At 42.6% G+C, this 24,396-nt stretch overlaps 1 protein-coding gene across 3 annotated transcripts in view; it reads right to left on the bottom strand.

Moving 5' to 3' along the window:
• Positions 1 to 3,821: 3,821 nt before the first annotated feature.
• PHKA2 (phosphorylase kinase regulatory subunit alpha 2) overlaps positions 3,822 to 24,396 on the bottom strand; it is a 43,568-nt gene continuing 22,993 nt past the window's right edge. For 2 of the 3 annotated variants that reach the window (XM_049834835.1, XM_049834838.1), the window contains 16 exons: positions 23,959 to 24,037; positions 22,509 to 22,672; positions 21,688 to 21,861; positions 20,495 to 20,583; positions 19,219 to 19,352; positions 17,545 to 17,701; positions 16,027 to 16,106; positions 15,700 to 15,778; positions 15,445 to 15,574; positions 13,651 to 13,752; positions 12,888 to 13,006; positions 10,304 to 10,351; positions 8,245 to 8,412; positions 6,582 to 6,635; positions 5,014 to 5,214; positions 3,822 to 4,492 (listed from right to left, as the gene is read on the bottom strand). In XM_049834835.1, the coding sequence (XP_049690792.1) occupies positions 4,319 to 4,492; positions 5,014 to 5,214; positions 6,582 to 6,635; positions 8,245 to 8,412; positions 10,304 to 10,351; positions 12,888 to 13,006; positions 13,651 to 13,752; positions 15,445 to 15,574; positions 15,700 to 15,778; positions 16,027 to 16,106; positions 17,545 to 17,701; positions 19,219 to 19,352; positions 20,495 to 20,583; positions 21,688 to 21,861; positions 22,509 to 22,672; positions 23,959 to 24,037 (1,952 nt within the window). In that variant the 3' untranslated portion in view covers positions 3,822 to 4,318. The remainder of the gene's footprint in view (positions 4,493 to 5,013; positions 5,215 to 6,581; positions 6,636 to 8,244; positions 8,413 to 10,303; positions 10,352 to 12,887; positions 13,007 to 13,650; positions 13,753 to 15,444; positions 15,575 to 15,699; positions 15,779 to 16,026; positions 16,107 to 17,544; positions 17,702 to 19,218; positions 19,353 to 20,494; positions 20,584 to 21,687; positions 21,862 to 22,508; positions 22,673 to 23,958; positions 24,038 to 24,396) is intronic. The other variant, XM_049834837.1, reaches the window with a different exon arrangement.

The raw sequence follows: 24,396 nt of genomic DNA, 5'->3' as shown, positions 1-24,396 counted from the left end.
TGGGTGCAAAGCAACGAGGTGGAAGGGGACAGCGCAGCCCTTTGGCATCCTCGCTAGGGTGTCTGACAAGACGGGAGAGCTCAGGAACATGGCTGACAGCCTCCAGCTTAGGCATCCCCCTCCAATAACATGCTCCTGAAGCTACCCAAACATGACCTAGAAGATGCTCACCTTGAGGGATCACTTCACAAGAAGGGATGTATATGTAAGGCCGTGGCGCCGTGCTTCATGTGGCAGGTGGTGAGATGAGGCTTTCAGGGACGCAGTACTTTAGTATGAGAGGAGCCGAAGAAGAAAAAGCCTGCCCTGTCAGCTGCTAGTGGCACACAAGAACCCCCTAACAGAAGAAGGGGGTGGCAGGAGGAGTAACTGTGAAAAACCTAATGGCAGGAATAAAAGCCACTCAAGACAAAAACGGAGTAGGAGAGCCCAGCTACTTGTACTTAAAACCAAACCATTCGAGCTGAAGCTCTTCTTCCATAACCCCCCACCCCCAATCTTTATTTCTTAATTCCCACAATTTCATGCAGTGGCTACTTAATATTACAGCTGTGAGCAGTCCTTTGAGCAAGGACCGCATCAGTCTGCAGCTGAGTGCCCAAACTCTTGCCCTACAGTACAGAGGCCACTGCTGGAGGCATCACTCTTGATCCAACTGTCTGGGCAGCTCTGCCCCTGCCTCTGGACTGTGCCAGAAAGTGCCCAGCATTGGACCCAGGCCTACCCAGGTTCCCACTTCACTCAAGCCCCTGGCTGCTGCCGGAGGGGTGACCCAGTCCCACAGAGCCCTGTGCCGCAGGGGCGCAGCCCAGGTGTTTCACTACCCACCACAGAAAGCGACTGCCCCTTTTTAGGACTCCTAAGGCCTGTGCTGCTCACCTTCTCCTCCCAGGAACAAGTGGGGCTCTTTCCCTGAGGAAGGAGACTATAGTTAGCAGGAGAGAAGCCAGACAAACTTTGTACCCCAACCACCAGGTTTTCACATTTAATTGTAGGAAGAGCAGCCAGGGGAGATCAATGCCGCTTTTGATCTGCCCAGTCTGACAAACTCGTGTCCTTCACACAGAGGCAGGGAGAAGGCAACAGCCATGAGGCAGCAAGGAGGGAGGGCACTGGCCCGGAGGAGCTGGGTTGGGGCCAGCATGCTCCATGTGCTCTGAGCTGGACACAGCTCATTCTTCTGGCCAGCCCCCCACCAGCCCCATTTCTGGTTGCAGGCTTGCCTGGCTGCTCCCCAGAGTCGTGTAGGTGCTTCTGCCCCCACTGCAGCAAACTGCTTAGGGCAGCGGTGCCCATCAGACTGGAAGGACCAGGTCTCAGGTCGGTCTATTTTAATTCATTAATGCCCTTGTGTCTGAGGCACAGATGTGTCTGTTTGCTTTGCCTTCTTCCTATAAATGAGTTTCCAGGGATTTGAAGTTGGCCCTGTCATCCTCTGCTGGCTCCCCTCGGAAGCCTGACAGGCAAGTCCAGCCTCTGCCAATTAGCTCAGCCCCATACAAACTGCAAAGAAGTGGTCACATATTTTCACCAGGAGCACACCCTTACCGCCGCCAGCACTAGCTCTGCTTTGCAACAGCTTTGCACACAGACAGAGGTGGATCCTCAGCAGAGCAGGGCATCTATATAAAACCTTAGCTGCTTAATTAGGTTTGCACTAAAATGCGACTCTCCAATTGGAGCAGTTCTTCAGTCTGAGTAGTAATGCAGCAGCAAGTTGCAGCTCTGCCCGGCCTGGAGGTAACACGAGTTTCCCTTCCATTGCCCTTGTGTTTCAGAATCCCACCTCTCACCACCAGCTACCTCAACTCTTCAAACTGCCACGTAAGTACTTTCCAAGTGCCTGTACTCCACATGATAACTGATCATGATGATCATAAATATACCAAAACCTAGGTCATACTATGAATTTCAAATTCAAGATACCAATGATACTCCCATTACGAAAAAAAAAAGTGTCAAGGGGTGTCCAGGTATGTTTGGCCATAGGCTTGATCGTTTTAGACTTCAATGCAGCTGCATGTAAAACCAACCATGCCACCCTTGTTTCTGAAAATGAGATCACACTGTAGGTAAAAAAAAAATAATAAAGAGCCTGAGGGAAAATCATCTTGCATCACTCACAATCCAGGATTCAACAAGAAAAGCAAAGATAACTGCTACTACTGACTTCATATGATTCTGGATAGAACAAGAAACCATCGCACAGGTTCTCGTGTGCTCACACTCTGCACTGTCACATCTGTCTGCTTAAACTAAGCAAAGAATTTTGCTTTCATTTACTGGGTAACAAGCTAAACGATCTCTCACAATACATACAAAAAGGAAAAAACCCAAACCCCTGTAACAAAGGCAAACCCCTACAAAACAGGCACCATGCCAATAAATAACTTCCACATCCAAGTGCTAATTGTACCCGAAACGTACCTTTTTACTAGCCCCTCAACAGGCCCACAGTTTTCATGGTGGTTAATACAGTACATGCCTCTCTCAGAGCATCCAGTCCAAGGGCCCCCAGACCCTCCTGGTGTCTGCAAAAACATGAAATCACCTCCTACAGCCTCCCGCACCTTTGCTCTCTTGAGCCAGTGTCCAGATGTTGTTACAGCAGCAGCGACTCTGTGGAGGGACAGCAGGAGGGGTGGCATGGCCATCAGGAGCTTAGCCTCCCCAGAATCATGGGTGTTGGTGACTGGCAAGCAAGACAGGGGTTTACTTCCCTCCTTTCATCAAGGTATTTCAGGTATCTGTATAAAACTGGAACCAAAACCCTCATTCTCAAAAGCACCACATACTATTATTATAAAAAAACCAAAACAAGTTTTCAAATCCGGTAAAAGCAGCATAGTTATGAAGAAGTAGAGGGGGGGGGGGTCTCACAGAAATACACTTATCAATCAGGCTTATTTGCACAGAAAATACTTATTTCTTACAGACCATGTGTGCTCTTTTCCCCTCTACCTGGCAAGACATAATTGCTCTGATCCCCTCTGCTCACAGGGCAGCAGTGCCAGCACACCCCCACACTGCTGAGGGACCCCATAGCCACAGAGAGGGTAAAGCTACAGCCACTTTCATAAGCTGCCAGCCAGATGCGTGCTGGCTGTTGGCAAAACCAGCAGCACCAGCGCAAAGGAAACCACAGCTGACACCTGGGGTACCTTCCAGAGGTAGCCTACCTCTATTTTCAGTTTAAATGGCTACCCAGCCATTTCCCTGCAGTACACACCTATTCTCCTTGCAGCAGCTGGGAGCAGCTACAGAAACGGGTTTCCAGTGGAAAGATTCAAGGTGCAGGCACTAAGCTGGGAGCTGTCTGAAGGGAGGCTTCCAGGCAGCCCATTCCTAACAACATGTGACAAATGTGTCTTCAAAAAAAAAAAAAAAAAAAAAAAAAAAAAGAAAAAAGGAAAAGGAAAAAAAAAAAGTTAAAGAAAAACATCAAAGCCTTCCATAAACTCACACGGTACTGGAAGGGTGACAATTACACAGTACTTAACTCTGAGGCTATTTGCAAGGGAAAGGATCGGAAGACTTGGAAAGGGTGCTCTGGTGGAAGAGGTCGATCTTGCTCCATTCAGAGGAAAGGATTACAGGCATAAAACTGTCTATCACCCTGAGGAAGCTGGAGTCTTGAGATTTTTGCCTCCAAAGCCCTGGGGAGGCAGGGAAGGAAGCTATTTTGTTCAGATTAAAGACAGATGCAGCTTCCTGAGGGAGGCTATCCTCTCAAATTAGTGGATATTGTATGACATTTGTCTCTAGTGGCATTAGCCCTGCACTGACTAGGTGCGAATGAGATGAGAATCAGGATAAACATGTATGAGAAATATCACCTGGTTATTTCAAGTTATTCCTATTCCTCTAATTTACATTTCCCTGGATGTCTCACACTGTGCATTAGTGATTCACAATGATACACATTCACACACAGCAGGAGAAAAATTAATGAATTCCATCACTTCCCTTATTTGGGAGGCTTTATGTCTGAGATACAGCTCCCTTGTTTTATTATGCCTTTTGATCTCCACAGAGTAATCTGTTTTCCCCTTGGCAGAACTGTATAATTCTTGCTAATTTAATATGAATTACATTTACGCACTTTGGGCAGAATAAGCCTCATTATTTGTTATTGCTCACACAGTCTTAAAACCAAACCAAACTCCACCTACCTGTGCCCCACATGCACGTAGCATGACTACTGTAAAATGCTGAGGTAGTGCACAGCACACATACATGCAGCAACTAAACAAGAGGTTCATGACAGGGAAATCGGGAGAAAGAGCTTCTGAGCCTTCCCTCCTGCATGAGGCATCGCTTATTGCATTGCACAGCCTGTGCTAGGCAGGAAATCATGTAAATAAATAATTATGGCTTTTGTTAGGTACGTCATGGTGCCATAGGCCCCACTTGGAGCACTGTCATAAAAAAAGTGGCAAATTCCTGTGGCTACGTCTTTCTCCAAGATACTACCAGTAGCTCCGAATGATTTCTGAAAAGACACAAAGAAAGAAATAGGGAAAGTTAGGTGTGCATGCTTATTTATTGGAAAAACCCCGCCACGTTATGCTTTTGCATTTGTGCTGAATACTGAAGCCAGTTCTCCTTTTCCTCATGAAAACCTTAATCAGGATTATCATAGGACCCACATGACTTAGTTGGATCAGTGCAAGTAAATGAGGAACATATGAATTCACAGATGTTTGTCCTTTGGGACGGGCGGGTGGGATTACTCAAATATTAGTAATTCTAATGCCTCGGTAAAGCAAAACTTCACTTCAGTCTACCCGCTTACTTCAGAGCTTGTTAGCCACTACAATTTTATTCCCTTTAGATCTCTCGCAATTCTTAGATTAGTTTTCCAAATATATTTCCAGAAGATACTCAAGTGATTTGGTCTGTCTTTGTAGGGGAAAGAATAAGGATAAGATCAAGATCATCACACATATTAAAAAAGGAGCAGGGCACCATTTTCAAATGTGGAAGCTTCCCACCACTGCCCTTTGAACTCACCAGCTCCTGCAGAAACAGGTCATTGGCCATGTGCACGATTCGATCCACATGGATGATGCCCCCGATGCTGTTCACCTCGATGTCAGAGAGGAATGTGAGAACGAGAATAGCTTCCACCAAGAGCTGCCTGTACTCAGGCTGGGGTACGTGGTTCAGCACCGACTCCACGTGCACAGCAAACTTGATTTCGCACGGGGTCATCTGGCAAGTTTGAGTGGAAATGGAGACAAAAACTGACACATCCAAAAGACTAGTTCCCCACATCCTGCAAGCACTTACACATATGCTCCTCTCTGTACGTGGGGGTAGACTGACTGAAGCGAACAAAATGCTTGCGCAGCTTTAGCACTTACAGAAACTTTCTGTGTAGCTAGGCCCTGATCCTGCAAACAGTTACACAACTTCCAGAAGACCGCTCCAGCCCTGCAACCCATCACACACACATTTTGGTTACATACAGGACTGCTGATGCTTAGCTGACAAATTAACTCTTTGCTTCTTATGGTGCAGTCTCACACACTCTGCCTTTTAAGTATCTTTCTGGCATCGCAGTTAGTTGCAAAGCCAAAATTACTGTCAAGTTTTAAAAATAACCACCTTCTTAGAGTGAATGCTTTTCCACACAGGAGATATAGCTATTTTGTTTGTAGAGCAGCCTAATTTGCACTGGCATAGTTCTGTGGATGTTATGTGAAAGGCTGCTTCCTTGGGAGGTTTGCACTTAACTTTGTTTGAGTCCTTTTAACAGCAAAATTAGACACTGTCTAGGTCTGACAGGCTAAAAATATAAGCCTGTTTATCTACACAATAGGAAAAAATAAAGCTTTCTATTCTGAAAACAAAAGGTTTAAATTTGGCAGAAGATTCCAGCTCTTCTCTTCAGCTGCTGCCACCATCCCTCAGGAGAGAAGGAAGCCAGAGACAAATCTGAAGGCACCAGACAGGAAAACAGACTCAGGCACACAAGCAACTCTCTTGTGCTGATGCATTACTGTTCAGGAGAGTTTGTTTTATAGATGTGAATTCAAAACTTGTCAGAGTGCCTAAAGACAGAGTGGCAATCCAGCTAAGGAAAAAAAAAATTAAGGAAAAGTTATGGATTTAAAGAGTCAAAGCTTTGGTTAGAAACAATCATCCTTAATTGGTATTTACTTTTGAGACTGTGACGCCAAAATACACTGGCTGCTGTTGCAGCATACTAAAAATATAAGTAGCAAGCAACACGTCTGCTTTATTCCAACAAGGCCGTACTTTCTTCTCACCCTGCCTGAAGGACTTCCATCAACCACCCTCTGTCAAGCGCTGCTCCGTGGGTGCGTGGGGTCAGTGAAGGTGTGCAGAGGGCAAGCTCGGCAAAGGGGAAACCCTGCCACAAACCTGCGCCCAGGCCTGCCTGGCAGGAACTCATCCGCACAGCCCCAGGGAAGCTGGTGGAGGTGCTGGGGGAAGGTCCAGATCTTCTACCCTTCTTAAAATGAAGGATCTGCAACAGCAGCCCCGCTGCATCGTACACTGTCAAACCAAACATTCAATCATGGGGCTAGAAAATTGTTGGCATTTTACTGTACCTCTCTGGTGGTTGAAGAAGGAAGGACATACCCATCAATGGACAGACCATGGCACTGAAACAACAACATATTGACAATAAACAGAAATTACAATTCTTGCAAGTAAATCTGAGGGTTCGCTGTTCTAAGCCAATATATAACAACTTTCAGTTAAAAAACCCCAAACAAACACAAAACACACACCACCACCACCGCCCCCCCCAAACAAAACCAACAAAACCTGTTGAAAATATTACTTCACCTTTGCTGAATAAGTTATTATATAACCTGGCAAATGTTAGAAATAGCCTGACATGACACGTAGAGAGTGTGCTGTGTTTCAGTCCAGCTACGGAAGGTGAGGAAAGTACTTAAGAGAGCCACTACAGCAAGAGGCACACAAAGGAGGAAAACAAATCAATGAGCACATTCTGTGGGAAAGCATGTAGAAATAACAGATAACGCAAAAGTACAACAGACCATAGAAGCGAGAACCTTTATTTTTCATTTTTGCTAAAACAACATTTAGTTAAGTGTTTCAGATCCAGGGCACCACAACTCAAGGATGTCAACATGTTGCAGTGCTTGGACGTCGGCCACCAGCAGTGGGGGAGAGGTAGTGTTACAAATACCAAGTGGTATACACGAAAAGAGTGACAAAACCTAAATGGTAAGAAGGCAGGCTAAGGAATGACACATCTAGGTACCTGAGGTACAAAAATGCACCAAGAAGAGAGAGATTTTACAAGTAGTCCAAAGAGAGTTTAAGAATGAAACGTTGAAGACAACTTAAATAAGCACAATTGATTTTAATTGCCAGAAAAACCCATTCAAATACTCTCAGCTATTACGTTAGGTCAGGACAGAAGTGACACTCACTCTACTGAAAGATCCCATTAATAAATAGCCACAAGGTCACATATGACTCGTTTTGGCTGACATCAACACTAACAGCTTCAGTGTAAGTGATTTTAGAAGGACAACCAAAATCAACCTAAGCTGGTGATGCACATTTTTCCCAACTGTGAAGGCATGAACAGCTCAGTGCTGCAAGGTGTCGAATGCTGGCTTTCGTCCAGCAAAGCAGAAGAATAGGTGCATAATCACTTTGAAATGAGTAAAAATTCATAAATCCCCTCTCCTCCTTCCTGGAGAGCTGCTTCAAACACATTTCCATACCCCTGATCTCCAAGGTGCTGGCAAGGACTTACTTTTCACATAAAAACAAACCAAAAAAATGTTTAGAATGCCATAAAGCTCAGAAGAGCCAGCATTTGAAGACATTTTGGAAGAGTCAGTGCAGTTTCCCACTTCATTCCTCACAGACCTTCTGAACTGAAGTACATGAACATGCCCTGCCTCACAGTGCCCCACAGCAGCACTGACCACAACCTGCATTAGGCCACGGGTGATGCAGAATGGACAGCGATGGAACAGAATTGTTCAGCTGAAATTCAGCGCCGATGGTTTCAGAGAAAAATACACTTTCAAACAAACACGTGAACTTGTATTAATGGAGCCCTTTTATGTTCACGAGACACACTCCTACTAATGACTCTAGTTTCCACCAGTCTTCCAGCTGAAGAGAACTTCAACTCCCAGTGACACACCACCACTGGACCACCACCTCCCCAAGTTACTGCACAGCTTTCTTGCTTCCTGCCCTCCACAGCTGTCAACTTACCTTCTGAAGGATTTTCCAGACTTTCTCATAGAAGCCAACAGGGACTCTGTTAATAGCACCATCAAGCCTCCTTCTGCGCAGCCACTGTCCTTTTCGGTCACCCCAGCTGGTGTCTCCACTGGAGCCAGTTGGAGAAGTACTAGTGGGAGACGATGGAGTACTGCCCTTCTGTAAGAAACATTAAAGCCTTGGTTAGTTGCTTTCTACCACCCCAAGTGCTACTCCTGGTGAATACATCGTTCTGTTACAATGCTACCTCAGAACCAGCGGAAAAATACAGGCCATGATGTCATACAAGATGATGGAGCAGGATTGATCCCTTTCTCTCCACCTTCAGTTCTCCAGTACAATCATTTCTCACAAAACAGGCAAGCAGTTCAACAGGGCGTAACCAAGTAAACTTCACCGCTCAGTTCAACACAAGGCTTGACTATTTTAACAAGCAGGAGTTGACTGCGAGGGCAGTGTCACTGGTGTGCAAGATGGTGGGATTTGCAGGTAGGTCTGGGCTTAGTATCATAAGAGAGCCAAATGGCCCGTGACTCCAGCAAGAGAGGTCCTCCATGCAGAAAGCTCCATTAAAGTAAGTAGATTAAAAATTGACTTCACATGGTCATGTAATCATCATGCCTGCCTCTCTGTAAGTATCAGTCATCTTTCCTTTATTGTCACTACTGCTCTATTATTTTATTCTACCAGACTTGGAGACTAGAGTAGGCAGCAAATCATCTTCAAAGTTGTGGCGCTACCACCAAATTCTCATTTCCATTTCCATGCATGCAGCCTGCCTACTGTTTGCACTCCCAAAGATCATGTGCTCTTCTGTTTTCTTGTTCCTTTTTGCACACCTATTACTTTCAACCCAGAAAGGACTACACTGACAGCCCCATCTCAAATCCTATCATCTCTGAATAAGAAACCGCCTGAGCAAATACTGGGGAAGGAGGAAAACAAGACCAAAAATTGTACATTTGCAAAGGGTAGGCTCACTGATTCTACACAACCAAGCTCTGCAAAAAGACCAGCAAATGAAAACAGTCCATTTCCACTCCTACTGGTATCAGTGAGGCATAGGTGGTGTTCCCTTGATGTTTTGACACTTGCTATTCCTTTCCACTGCACGCTGACCAAGACAGACAGAACTTCCTCCATCCTGTTGAGCAGAGCTAGGGGATGCAGGTCAGCAGGAAGGTCGGTGCCAAAGTAGAGAAATCCATCTGCATACGATAATTAATCTGGCTACTTGGGTGGTTCAGAGAAGCAAAGATCTCATTGAACAATTCTGTGCACTTGACTCAAACCCACAATTGAGGCCTGCCTTGCTGCGCTGCTATGTGGAAGGAGAGAGGCAACAGCAAACTGGCAGTTGTCAGGCCAGGCCACAGGGCTCATGGTGCTCTGCAGTTGTGTATTTAGGACACCTGGGAGGTGTGCCATCCCAGCAAGCCTGCAGATGCGGAGAACCATGAAACACAACTGCCAGTTCAAAGTGCACATGTAGCTGCAAACTTTCCACATCTTCATGACAGATCTGGAGCCTCAGACTTACTTTAAATTGTTGAGGTTTCTGTTGGTAAACTATTTAAACAATTATCTTCCTCCTTAACAGCAAGAGCTTAAGAAGAGCTACAGTTCTCTGCCTTGAAAGAAGGTGACTGCTTGAGGAGAGACCCATGACCATAAAGTCCCTGTCTCAGCAACCTGAAGCTATTCTGAGTTCATGACTATCCAGGGACTGCCAACGTTTATCAATGCTACATTACTTTTAAATACTGATGACACCTGTAACATAATCTACCATCATGTAGCTAAATCTGCTATAGTGCTTTATCTACAACTACTTAAGCTTCAGAAGAACTAAGTGGATCTAAATGCGAGACTCAGCTTCTATTAAAAGATTACTAATCAGAATTGGTTGCCAATGAAGATGAGTAAGACAAAGAGGTAGGGTTTGAAACAAGTTTTTACACAGAAGTCACAGGAGGTGTCTAGAGCTAAGACATGCACACACACACACACAGGTTGAAGAGCAGGTGCAGGGCTGCAGACGGTGTTTTACCATGGAAGTGAACATGCTGCTGGACATGGAGTGGCTCTCATGAAAGAACTACAAAAGAAAAACAGACACCAACACGTCAGACAGACAGCCATGACAGAACAGGGCGCAAACACAGTCAAGTAACTTGTCCATGCGAAGGCAAGAAACATGGAATAAGCTCAGGTACTCGGGGGGAAAACTGCAACAGCCCCTGGCCTCTTGCAGTGCTGCACTTCAGCTGACCTGGGGGCAGCTGCTGCCGATTCCCAGGGTCAGCACGAGGCAGACCCCACCATACCAGGAGCCTATTTGGCAGCCACAAGCTGCTCGCGCCATCCACTGAGCTCCAAGCATCACCAACACAAACTGCCACAGTTTAAAATGCATGCAAAAGCTTCCCTGTGACTCAGGGCTGCGAAAAACCCCAAGCTCCCCACTTCCATTCCCCATTTGTTGCAACATCAGCAGCTTCTCTTTGCATGAGAAGGTCACCTTGCTGCAGAAAGTCTGTGGGCTGCCAACTGGGTGGGCAGTGCTAAACAAACAGCTGCAAGGCAAAATTTTTGCTGAAATGTGGATGAAGCACCTCAGACTTACAGCACTTTTCTCTAACTGTCCACCCCAAGCCATGCCTCCTAATTAAGTGTTCATGGTTCAGACCAGGCAAAAGCTTGATGTTCAGACTCAAGAAACGACATCAGCAAATGAGGAAGCTGCAGTTGCTCAACGGCTGAACACTGGTGCAAAGAGATGTTAGTACAAGTACTTGAAATGTTCCTTGTAACACAAAGATGATCCCCCCGCAAATGACATTGAATTAGTATCTAGTGAATTATTCAGAGAATGCAGCGAGATGCAGCAGGAAGCAGCACCAATGGCAAGGTGGAGGGAACAAAAATAAAACCAGCCAAGTCCTTCTCTGTGAAAAATACCAAGTTTCCACCTAATGCAAAAGCAGTGCAGGAAATAACACTTCCAACCTCAACAGAAGTCCAAGTGTTTCAGGTCAGGCCCACCTCTGTACTTAAAATAACGCTGCCACCTAGTGCCTAGTCCCTCTCCTTTCCTGGAAGGGTCCTGAAGCCAGCCACCCACCACACCTCGGGCTGAACCCCAAAGTTGCGTCAGGGCAGTGGAAAGCAGCTATCAGCACCTTCAGAGGCACAGCCACACCACGAGGCTCAGCCAGGATGATGCTTTGGCAGTGGCATGGCTCAAACACGGCAAGCAGGTCTCATGAGATGGACGCCATGCGTTTCACAGGTGCCTTTGCTTCCCTGCCTGATCGTGTCCTATGAAGGATCATTAACTGATCCTTACTGTCGTCTTCAAATGCTCCACATCAAGACCATGCAGAAACGCCACTCCTTTCTGAAGGCTTACTCAGCAAATCTGGCTCACACAATCAAAGGAAAACATCAAATGCTTCCTTAGAAACTTACAGAAATGGCCTCAGATTAAATGAAACAGGTTTGCTTGTTAAGAAGGTCTTTAAAAAACAGGTTTCTAATATAGAATCATAACATGGTTTGCGTTGGAAGCGACCTTTAAAGATCATCTAGTCTGTGACATGGGCAGGAACACCTTCCACTAGACCAGGTTGCTCAAAGCCCCGTCCAACCTGGCCTTGAACACTGCCAGGGATGGGGCATCCACCACTTCTCTGGACAACTTGTTCCAGTGGCTCACCATCCACATCGTAAAAAATTTCTTCCTCATGTCTAACCTAAACCCACCCTCTTTCAGTTGAAAACCATTGCCCCTTGTCCTGTCACTACAGGCCTTGGTAAAAAGCACCTCTACATCTTTCTCATAAGAACCTTTATATATTGAAAGGCTCCAATAAGGTCTCTGTGGAGCCTTCTCTTCTCCAGGCTGAATAACCCAGCCTGAAAAATATAGAACCATTCTTATAAATGTATTTTATTTGACTACTACCTTCCTATTTATCTAGAGCAAAAGAAAATTACTAATAATGACACAAAATAGAGAAACAAAAACCATAACAAAACCATCAGTCACATTCATTCAGAATATATTGGTTGTTTTCTGTGATATCTCTCCACGTACCCAGTTACTGTGTAATTTAAAGTACTTTGAACTTACATACATATATGCATACATACATACATACATATATATACATATATATATATATATTCTAGCAGCAATCATCCTCCATCCCTGAAGAAACAAAACAGGAAGAAAACAAACCAAGATTTCTTTTCCCAGTGTACCTTTTCCAAAAGGCATGTGGACCACTTCAGCAATTTGGGCAGAGTACAAGAATGAACAATTTACATGAAAGCTTCACTTTGTACAGCTGACTTCTCCTTAGCTAAAGATGATAAAAGAGCTGTTTTAAAGTTGCTGCCATGAATGCATTAGAGATTGTTCCAAGTTCTTCTATATTCAGCATGTGAAACAAGAATAAAAAAGGAAACACATTTTTGGAGGAAACATCGCCTTGCTGCCTTCTATTTAGTGACCAGCTTTAAATCAAAGGATCTTTGGAAACTTCTGTCATTTACCAAGAATAAAACCTAACATAACACAGTTCTGGAACAGCTGGATTTTCTGATTAGTATTGACAGAAAACCCTCACCTGCTTCATCTCACTCTTCAATTTAGTAATACCACTTCTTTCTGTTTTCGTTGCTCCAGAATGCCCCATTTCATGAATAGAAATCGCAGGGCTAGATGAAGAGGAATCTACAGGTCGCACTAAAGGAAGCAAATGGACATTTTTTAAATTCTAGGGGTAGAAAAACAGGCAAAATTGTATCTAGAAGTTGAAGATAGACACATATCCTCTCAGAATTGAACAATGCTCTTGGTGACAGCATCCTTTCAAATCACGTCAATAGTTCAAGCCTGACTGCATCAAGTAAGGGGCCTAGATCTGTACTTAGATATCGGGGCCTGATTTTCCAACACACTGAGCAATCATAGCTTTAAAAAGAGGTCAGGGGTGCCATGAGTCTGTGAGGGCCTAAGAATAAATGCAGGAGACAGTTGACGTGCCAGTTGGGAATATCTGGGCATCACAGACATGGTCCTTGAAGGCAGGTTAGATATGACCTTTTTATGATTTTCATTCTGGTCACATAAAATTTCTTCATTTTAAAAGTTTGCCTTCATATCACTGAAAACTTGATACAATCTTATTTCAATGCAGGACAGTTTCCATTATATTTGTTTTGTTTATTCCACAGCAGACATACACATGTACTGGCCACCCATGATTAATACATCACCTATAGCTCTAATTTACATGCTGAGAGAGCAGATTCCTACTTACAAGACAATCTAACTTGGTATTTGTAGTTCTCACTTAACATATAAAAGTAACCAAGTGGACAACTTACAGCTTCTTTCCACTCCAAACTCTTTTCCACTGAGAATATGGTGTAGGAGATTTTTCATATCAAAGGGGCTTAGATTCATCAAACTCTCCGAAGCTTCTTCACCTAGTTAAAAAAAAAAAAAAAAAGACAAACATCACTATAGGTGGCTTTATAGCTTTATTCCTAAGTAAGCTGCTGATGAATGAAGTTCAGTCACATTTACCTTTGTGGCTAATGCTTCCTTGAAAAAAATACGTAGAGTCACATTTCAAAGAAAATACGTTTCAGGACTAAACAACAAACACTGCATGGAAATAACACTATGTGCATTAGTGAATATTATGCTGTAGCTTGTGCAAAATCTTACTGAAGCTGATGATGAGAAAGCAGTTGCTCCTTTGTAAAGCAAGATCACTTGGAAAGGCATTACAGCCATCTCCCAACAGCACCTAGATCTAAATTACAGAGCCAGAGTTATTACATAAAGAAATGCATGCATGTGGAAGGCTTGTGTTTTATTTGATTAAAGGGTCATGCTTGTAAGTGAGAGGGAGAAAAAGCACATACGTACACAGGAGCACACGTGTGCACAGACAAGTCTCCCATAGGAGAACATGGAAAAGGCAGCAGTGAAGCCAAGGGCAGTGTACAAAGCAGCTGTCGTTTAAGGCTAAGGAATTACAAAAGGGACCCCAGGAAAGACAGGCTTTGCACTGTGAACAAAGCAGCTTCTGCTATTCAGCTACAGGTTTGGGGGAAACAGGGCGTTTTGTACACTCTTCACAGAGAAAGAGAATTATCCCATAAAATTACTTCATTCCTTTTGTCAACTTCTCCTAAGGAAGAAACTTGCTACCCCACACTGGCAACTAACCACTGAAGTTAGAAAGCAGCAGTGTCCGAAGTGGGCTCCATCTAACCAACTACCAGGGACCCTCCTCTGCACTCCACAAGCGAGAAAACTGGGGAGACCAGAAAATATGCTTCCACAAAGTCATCCTCCTTTAGGACATGCTAGGGCATTAGAAATGGTAACAAGAGCTGAGTTCCACATAAAATGGAACAAAAATATGGCCCAGATCATGCTCCTAAGTATCAGCATTTGACTATATGGTTGTCACATTAACTTGATTACTTTTCATGACTGCTCCTTCTTAGACTTCTAATACCTTTCAATAGGGAAAATTCTTCAGATCTCTCTTCAGTCATGATTTCCCTTTAGTTTCGCTTTTCTCTTCCAAAATGAGTTTTAAAGTATTTTTGCCTTGCACCACTTGTTACTTACTTCTTGGGTTTTTGTAGGACATATGCAACATCTTGGGGGCCTGTAAGAATTTTTACTCACCTCCTGGCAAAACAACATATCACTAGCTGAAATCTAAACAGCAAATACTTTTCAACTAAGCACATTCGAGGGGAGAAGGCTTATACATCACAAGTTACTTTGAATAAAAACTACAGATCTACAAATTAAAGCTCAAATATTCAGAAGAAACCTAGGGTCCTAATTCTCATTGATGTTAGTGGCATTAGGTCCCTAAATACACACACGTGCAATTTGATGACCTGGACCTCAAACACTTACTGAAAGTCAGGGGACTTACTTATTTAAAATCCACTCCAGTTTGAATAACTGGGAGATGGGGGGACAGGAATCTTTTGTTAAGTCAAAAAGGGAAGTTATTTTCAAAGTTTGTAACTGCGTGCTGAATGAAGAAGTTAATAAAAGGATTTAACACATATAAATGAAAAATCAACCACTGAGGTGAAGCAGAAATAATGTCATAAGTACCCTTATCATAAAATTGCTCTTACCTGAGCATTTCAGACTTCGAGCCAGCTCAGTGGCCATCACCTGAATTATCAGACCAATGCGGAGCCTGAGCATCTCCACAAAAAGACTAGGCTGTGACCGGACGTACATCGCCAAGTACATAATTATTTCCTGTAAGGACAAATCCGTAAGGGCACCCATTCAGAGTGGGTCCTCTTGGCTTTCCCAGTCACAGAGCAAACACTGGTGCCACACTGGGCACCACTGAAAGAAACTGTCTTATGCATGCTGTATACCTGTGTCAGGACTGCAATACTGATGTCTTGGCCGCTGGCTTCATAAATAAGATCTGTGAGCTCCTCAGGCGGTAGTGGGCTGCAAGAAGGCACACCACAGTTAGCAGTGACTCAGGCACCTGCGATTAACCTCTTGAACAAGCACTGGAACCAAGCCACCCAGAAATATCTTTGTACCACAAAGGCACCTACGATTCTGCCTGGGTGGCTGCAATTCCTTCTGAAGGTAAGGAATAAATTTTAAAACCAGATAATAGCAGCAGAACAGTACTGGCAAGAACATGAAGGGCAGGCTGCTTCTGTAACCGAGGCAGAGCTCCAACTTACGTGGTAATAATTTTCTCGCGGGGTTCTGGTGGCAGGCCCACTGTAAGTTGCTTGTGGTGTGACAGAAGGTCTGTGCATGCCTATCACAATGGGACAGAAAGCAAGAGACCTTTCTCTGAGTCATGTGGAAGTGATACAGCTTTTAATTCCTGAAAATGAAGCATTTCTTTAGCAATATTTAAGTGCATTTCTATTAACTATGAGACATGCAGAGCCAGCAGAATGCTGTTAACTAGTTGCCAGTTGTTAATTGAGGTCAACAGGGCTATGAGAGTCTGTCGAGGCTGAAAGCCTGCTTTTCACTCAGTGAAATCAGCAGCATAATGATTAGGGACTCCAGTGGGGCTGGCAGATCAATAAAGGACTTTATCCTTCATCATAAGATAAAAGTTTGTTCTTTATGCAAGACAACAAACATTTTTAATCATTGAAAAACTTGGCAGTATTAGCTTAAAGAAGTCCTGCATACTAATATATCTCTTAAAAGAAACAAACACCAAACATACTGCATCACATTCCTGAATTAGGCACCTTGATACATTCTGAAATAGGTGCTTCCCCCAGTACCACAGCATTTACCCACAGCATTTACTCTTTTATATCAACCTTTAAAAGTGGGTGTTCAGTTGACCTGTTTTAGCATCCTGAATCAAAGACCTCACAGAGCAATGTTCCTCTGATTTTGAAGAGCCTATCTTCCTTCCCTTAATGTGGAACAAACCAGATCATCTCTACTCTCTTCCTCCCCAATTCTTTGTCGGTACCTTCTCAATTTAATACACAGGGCTTTCTTTGAGCATGTCTGTACTGCTCATCCATCGTATCTTGAGGATGGAAAAGGTTATGTGCTTAATGTAGTACCATGGAAGGCGATTATCACAAATTGCTCCCTGCAGATATGACTGTCACTAAATTAGGGCATCCTAGGTGTGACAGTCAAAGCTTTGAAAATGGCCACAAATTAGAGAAAGAGCTCTTCAGAAATACACAGGGATAAGTAGGAAATTAAACAAATACTTTAGAGTACTTGAGAGGAAACATTTTCGTAATGTTCAAAAATCAAATCTGTACCCTTACAGGAGATCTTTCTTGTTACCAATGGGACGGAAGTCAGCAGAACATGTTTTTGCATCATTGCTAGCACCTTGACGTACTGGTGCTCCAAAAGTGTTCATGCTATCACAATAGCAATAGACCATTACCAATGACAACTACAGCTTTCAAAGCACATAATTAAGCTTCTCTGATTAACAGAGATGAAATGAAGCCTTCACATTTATAGCGTGACATTCTCAGTCCATGCCAATATTAGCACAGTTTGCAGCACAGATGAAAGGTAAAGGTGTCATAATAAGATTTTAGATCAGAAAAGCAACCAATGTTTACTGAAAAATGCTCCACTATGTATGTTGGGAAGTAAGACCAGAAGAAGGGCAAGCACAAGCCTCAGCAGCAAACTGGTAGTTTTATCTCTGTTTCCAGACAGGAAACTGAACCAACACTATTTGTATTTCATACCTCAGCCAGGACTTCCACTCTCTTTTTGAGCATGCCGGAAATATAACGGATTAAGCCCCATTCTTGATTGAGGCCTGCCTTTCTGTAGAGCTCATTGAGTAGGCAATGAACAGTGACACCGTACTGTCCATCCAGCTCTGTGTCCCAGTCAGCACCTCTGCCAGAAAAGTCACATAAGGTAACTGTCATCAGGTAAAATGCCACACTGCTTAACCTTACCACACAATAAGCAGCCTGATTTTGATTGCATTGCTCATTTTGGTGACAGAATTAAGTAGTACATGGGACATGTGGGCCTTCACCAGGCATTGGTTATACATGGACAAAACCCTCTTGATACCAGGAACTTTCATATTAATTTAAGCACTCAGCCACAAGCCTGTGACTTCAAAGCAACCACCCAAAGGGTTTCCCACCAGACTTTAAACTGAGCGTTCACGCAGAGAGTCTGCTGGAGGAACGCTCCATGCAGTGCTTTTTCAGAACAGAATTCAGCAACATCTTCAGTACTGCTGAAGACTGCACCTGTTTTTCAAATGCCTCAGAGAACCCTTAAGTTTTTTTGCCCTGCCTCTTTCTTAGCTATTAACTAAGCTTCCACGCTACTTATGCCATTACTGAAAAATCAAAGGAGATTTCTGTTCCTCTCCTGGTTTTGAAATTCACTGCATTATGGCTTCTCTTTGACAATGTTTTAAAGCATCACAGAATGACCTTTCAACTCCTGCTGGAGGGGCAGAGTCCGCCACAAGTCCACCTGCCTGCCCAACAGAGACTCCCATGGTGAAACAAGTGCAGAACAGGAAATTAAGGGAGTTATGTGTAGTTAAACAACAAAATGGTATTTTTTCAGGATTTCCTTTGCTCTTTAAGAGAGGCTGCTAAACATTTTGCTTGGGAAATCAAGAAGATCAAAGAAGAGGTCTTCACAGGAGAAAGACTAAAATAAACAAAAATACAATCTTTGTAGCAGTTAGAAAGTCCATCTTTGATTAACACATGCTTGCACCCAAAGCCAACTTCCTGACAGGTTCCAGCAGTATTCTCCTGCACAGGAAAAAAAGCCCAGTAAATGCACTCCAGAAGGTGATTCCTTTGGTTTGTATTTGCATTTGCTCCCATGAAACCTATTTAAATAGCAGCTGTTTACTAACCCCAGCAACTGGGGTTAGATTGTTTTGAAGAACGTTTTGAAGAGCACCGAGTTTTAGCCAGTGGTGCACTTGAACATGCACAGGGATTAGAGGAAAAATAGTGACTACTCATTAAAATTGCATTTTGCTTTTAGTTAGAAAACAAGAAGATGAAGTTTCCCTCCGCTTCCCTTCTTGTGTATAAAAATCATGCCAAATCTTTGTCAACTATTAAGTGCCACAAATATAGCAAGGTGTGGTCTCATTCATGGAAAGGATTTGTGTGTCTCACTTGTGAGCCTTGGAGCCTGTATGTATTCGTAACTGTGTGCCAATCAACTCTGAAATTTGCACAAGAATTTTTTTGTATCCAAATTATTTATGTAATCAAGCTAACTGAAAAAAAGCTTGTTAAAGCACAAAATATCCTAACCTCTCCCCTCAAAACACAACCCTGAACAGTGAAAAGCTTTTGCACAACAATAATCAGATAGTTGTGACCAAACTTAAAGATGCTGAAGTTTATACTCAGACAACTCACTTTAGTATAAGCAAGATATATAAGATATCTGCTTGATCATGGAGCGTTGGACATTCCTTCAGCTGCTCAACAAGCTTCCTGCAATCCAAATCACCGTGAGCATCTTTAGGTAAGTGCAAAACATTTTCACGGTCCTGATAACAAAGATGGATAAAAAAAAAAAATCAACAAAATGGTCTTAAAAAAAGTAGCAGATCAAATTCAAACTGTAACTTCCCACTAAACAATACAACAAACTTGCAACATAACTCTGCACTTGAAATACAGACACATCACACAGTTCTTGCCAGACTACTGCAAACATGAAAAGAAGACTAATCCCAGGAAACACAACACCCAGAATGGAACTTTGTCTCTAGTTTTGGTTCAATCAACAAGGAAAGCCGTTTTTTGGACAAAACAAAGAAATATTTTGTCAAAGAAGGAAACCAAATTATTTGCATGCTTTTCTCATCATTTGCTGTCACTTGTAAAGAGAAAAGCAGAAGGGTACTACATTTTTTTAGCTGAAATAATTCACAGCTTTCTGAGTTCCATCTCTAACCTGTATATATGTGGTGCTTTATGAATGCAGATGTTGCCATGATAAACTTTCCAAGCTTATGAAACTAACATATTAACTAATCAGATGATGCAATCCTGTGGCGAATTCTTGGATGAAGTGTACTTTTGCTTAATAAGCTATTCAGCAATTTATATGGTCCTAAAATACCATTTCCACAAACAGAGCCTGTAGAGCAGAATCCTTCGGGAGGCTGGATACAACCTCCTGCAACCATTCTCAGCTGCTGGTCCCATATACTAAGACAAAACAATTGCCCAGCACAACCCCATCTTCATGCCTTGCAGTGGGATTTGGCTGGCGCCTTAAGGACACCAGTCCTTTCACACACTCCCCTCCTGCCCAGACATTACTGTAAGCAGCATTTCTTGGAGACCATCTCTAAAGGCTGTGAACATCCTGTCCTTCCCTTTGTGTGTTCAGTTAGAACTAAAGACAATGACTTAACTTTTGGCCTTTAAAAATAAGCACCTATTACCTTATTTTCTTTGCACATACAATTAAATACTTTCCACTCGATAATGTTTATTAATTATAATATTTAACCAAAAAACCTTCACCCAGCCAAAAAATAAATTTGAAACCAAGGGAGTAGACAATGGCTTGTCTGTGAAAGAAAATGAGAATCAGCATAGGGTTTGGCTGGGAAACACAGGAAAGGCCATGGTGTTGCATCCTAAAAACACAAACAGCATAAAAATTCCCACAGCTTACCTTTGTCTCAAAGAAATGGGGATTATCAACAAGATTCAAAGACTTCCGGTGCGTGTTTAGAACTTTAGTGGGAAGAGACATAGACACAGCTGGAAAACAAAGCCACCAGAAAAAAAGGAAAAAAAAGAAATGAAAACTGAAAATACCCATATGGAGCAACTGTACTAGGCAAAACCAACAGAAATGCCTCCAAGAGCCAAAATACAGAGGCAACGCTTCTGAGATGCTGTGCATAGAACTCAGAGACAAGCTCACATTCTGAACCTTATCTCCTTGCAGGCTTGCTCCAAGAGCTTCTGAGATCAGCATGTCAAAGGCTCAGGCGCTACACACTCAGATGATACCTCTTACGATGGCCCATGCCTCAGAAATCCTACAGCCCCCCAATGACTTGACTCTGCTAAGCGTTTTAAACATTTTAACAGGATGTATGTGAAGAAAATGGTCTAACTAATGGTAAGACATCATAATTAAAATGATAATAGTAAATACAGGCTAATGCTCTGTTAACTTCATATGTTGAATTCAATAGAGGATCAGATGATGTGGGATGTGAAATATGGGAGAAAAGACTAACAAAAAAGCTTAAGTTATCAATTTACACTGAAGATAAGGGAAGCCTTCCCGTAACCAGGGCATTGAATACTACACACCTACATATAAAACAATGCATATCTTGGAATCTATTTACAAATTCAGTCAAAGCATTATTTTGGTGTAAATCCTCCAGTCTATTAGAAACGTAGCATAATTAGGAATACTGTCCTCCCTCTCTACTCTGTCTGTTCTTACAAATTTAGAAAGTACGTGTACATACTTACGTTCTTCTGGGATTGAAACATTTAATTCCACAACAACTTTATTAAAATAATAAATATTTTGTATAAACAAAGACAAAAAAAATGAATTCGCTGCCTCAGGTTCTAAAATTCTACCCAACTGAGAAGCTGTAGCAGCTTCCATAACATTAACTTTGAATGTTAAGTTTCATAGCAGGTTATTTATGTATACACCAAGACATGGGATACTGTGGGAACACGAGAGTAACAGTTTCACAGTCATTCTTATTTCTTGATAACTACAACATACTCATGCCACTAGTTCTTTTTAAATGGCAAAATTTTGCAATACCTGAACTTATCCAAAAACAGGTTTTCTATTATTATCACTAAATAAATAATAGGGAGAAATACCTGGAACCTCCAAGCCCTTTGTCTTCGCCATTATTGACAGTATCTCTTTCGTGGAATGGTTTGCACTGAACACAGGTGGTTGATTTGCGGTCTTTGAAGTTGGAGGCAGGTATGACTTCAGTGCTGTACTCTGCAGGACATCATTTATATACTGATCCAGCTCATCCTGGCTTTCTAGTGCGACATACATAAAAGAAAAGGTTTATTAAAGGTAAAAATCATAATTTATCAGTGATTTTTTTCAAACATACCACTCTATTCTTGCTTATATAGAAGGGCACACAAAAATAGAAGACTACCATAAGCAAGAGATTTTTTAAGCTGAACAAATTGGAAAGGAAAAAAAAAATAATCTGTTTTTGACACTTTGAAAACAGTTACATTAAGAAGTTGTTCTTCCCTTTGAAAGGAAGCAAAAGGATTTTTATCTTGCTGATATTCCACAGATAATGGTTGGACTCGATGATCTTAAAGGTTTTTTCCAAACTAAATTATTCTATGATTCTATCAGGTCTTCCACACAAGCTCTTGTCTACAACTCGTCAGAGACTCTTCTTCTCTCCAGCCTCTTCCACACACACACACTCATCTGCTGACTCTTCAGACTCAGCTTTACTGCAGCAGTTGCTAGTCAATGCCATACTATGAACATAGAAATAATATGCACAAATTCCCTCTCCAACTTAAGTCATGCAGGTCCTGTCCTCGGACTGATGCATGAGAAACCTGAATGACTGTCAACTGTGCACAACTGTAGGTAAACCCAGGCTCTGCTGATAGAACTTGACAGAGAAAAAAACTGAAGCATGAAAAAACACTACCGCTTTCACAGAAATCTGCTGGATAGCCTCCATATTCACTGTCAGGACTATTACGGCCTTCCTTAGGGTCATCAAACAGTTTTACATCACAGTCTGGATCCAGGAAGCTCAGATATGTATGAAAAGAGGTGGTAAGAAATTCTGATAGCTTGCCTATCTTCACCCTGCAAACAGGAACATGTGCCAAACAGTGTTAACATCCACCATTTTGATACTGATTAATGCTCACTGAGCTTTCAGCGACTCCTCCAAAATTTACAAGACCTACTGTTAAATCCACCTTTGGTAACTACAAAAGAGCAGATACTGATAACTGAGAAAAAAAAAATATAACTCCCTGGGGAGTTGGCCAGGGGACACCGTGGCTCAGGGATTGGCTGGGCACTGGTCAGTGGGTGGTGAGCAATTGTATTTTGCATCACTTGTTTTGCATATTCTATGAATTATTATTTTCCCCTTCTTCTCTGTCTTATTAAACTGTCTTTATCTCAACCCACAAGTTTTACCCCCAACCCTTCTATCCCCCATCCCAGTGGGGTGGGGCGGGGGGAGTGAGGGGTTCAGATAAAGACAGTTTAATAGGACAGAAAAGGAAATTATTATTATTATGTGGTCATCACCTGCTGACCAGTGCCCAGCCAGTCTCTGAGCCACAGTGTCCCCTGGCCAACTCCCCCCAGTTTATATACTGGGCATGACGTCACATGGTATGGAATACCCCTTTGGCCAGTTTGGGTCAGCTGTCCTTGCTCTGTCCCTTCCCAGTTTCTTGTGCCCCTCCAGCCTCCACTGGCAGGGCAGTACAAGAAGCCGAAAAGTCCTTGATTTAATATAAACACTGCTTAGCAACAACTAAAATGTCAGTGTGTTACCAACATTATTCTCATCCTAAATCCAGAACACAGCACTATACCACTTACTAGGAATAAAATTACCTTTATTCCAGCCAAAACCAGGACAAACAGAAAGCACATCAGATTGTCAGAGGAAGGTACTGATTGAGGGTGGGCAAGCAGAAAGGGAGTTACTGTAGCATCATATTAAATTGCTTTTGTATGTAGATAAATGGAACGCATAAGCTTAAGTACTACATGAATTACATGTTTAAAACATGTCCAATAACTGTGAAAGATAATTACTTCTTAAAAACAGAAGCCCAGCCAAGACCAAATTTTTGTATTTCCAGAGGTCTGACATTTGTTTTTCCTTATTCATTAATGGCAGTCAGAGTTGGTACACCTCTTGGGAGACAGATCTTTCACATTGCATCTGAGGTCCAGCTACCATCTCATTGCCACATAATAAAGCTGAAACTTCTCTCTCTGCAGAGTTCCAGTACAAGATCTGTGCACTATCACAAGTTCAAAACTGAGGCTTGTATAGGATTTAATTAAAAAAAAAATAAAAAATAAAAATCATGGAGAGACCCATCTGAGGGTTCTGACATTACCTTGCACCTCCAAAATAACCATCCTCTAATTTTCTTATGGTGGCAAGAACTGCTGGATGAATGTCAGTACCATCATCAACTAAAAAAGAATAATGGAAGAGTTGAAGCTTACCGACATGTTCTTAAATTATCATGTCCAAATAAACTGTATCACTGGGTGTTCTCTACAAAGAAAATTAGACAGATCTAAAACAGAACCCACAACTACTATCAATACTAGCTTATTCAAAAAACCCAAACAAACAAACAAAACCCAACCCACCCGACAAGTTTCAAAGGGTTTTCTATCAAATTTCTTTGGACAGAAATAGTATGGAGACAATGGGGAGATGCAAGGATATAAAGGGGGAGTAAAACCAAAATGAAGTAGTACCAATTCAGCATATACTTGAGAAAGTTACACTGTAGTTTTGGTGTTAAAACTCAGATGTGGAAACA

Source organism: Accipiter gentilis, chromosome 32 (assembly GCF_929443795.1).
Source record: "Accipiter gentilis chromosome 32, bAccGen1.1, whole genome shotgun sequence".
In the NCBI taxonomy this organism is placed as follows: Eukaryota; Metazoa; Chordata; class Aves; order Accipitriformes; family Accipitridae; genus Astur; species Astur gentilis.
This window is presented reverse-complemented; position numbering and strand designations above follow the sequence as displayed.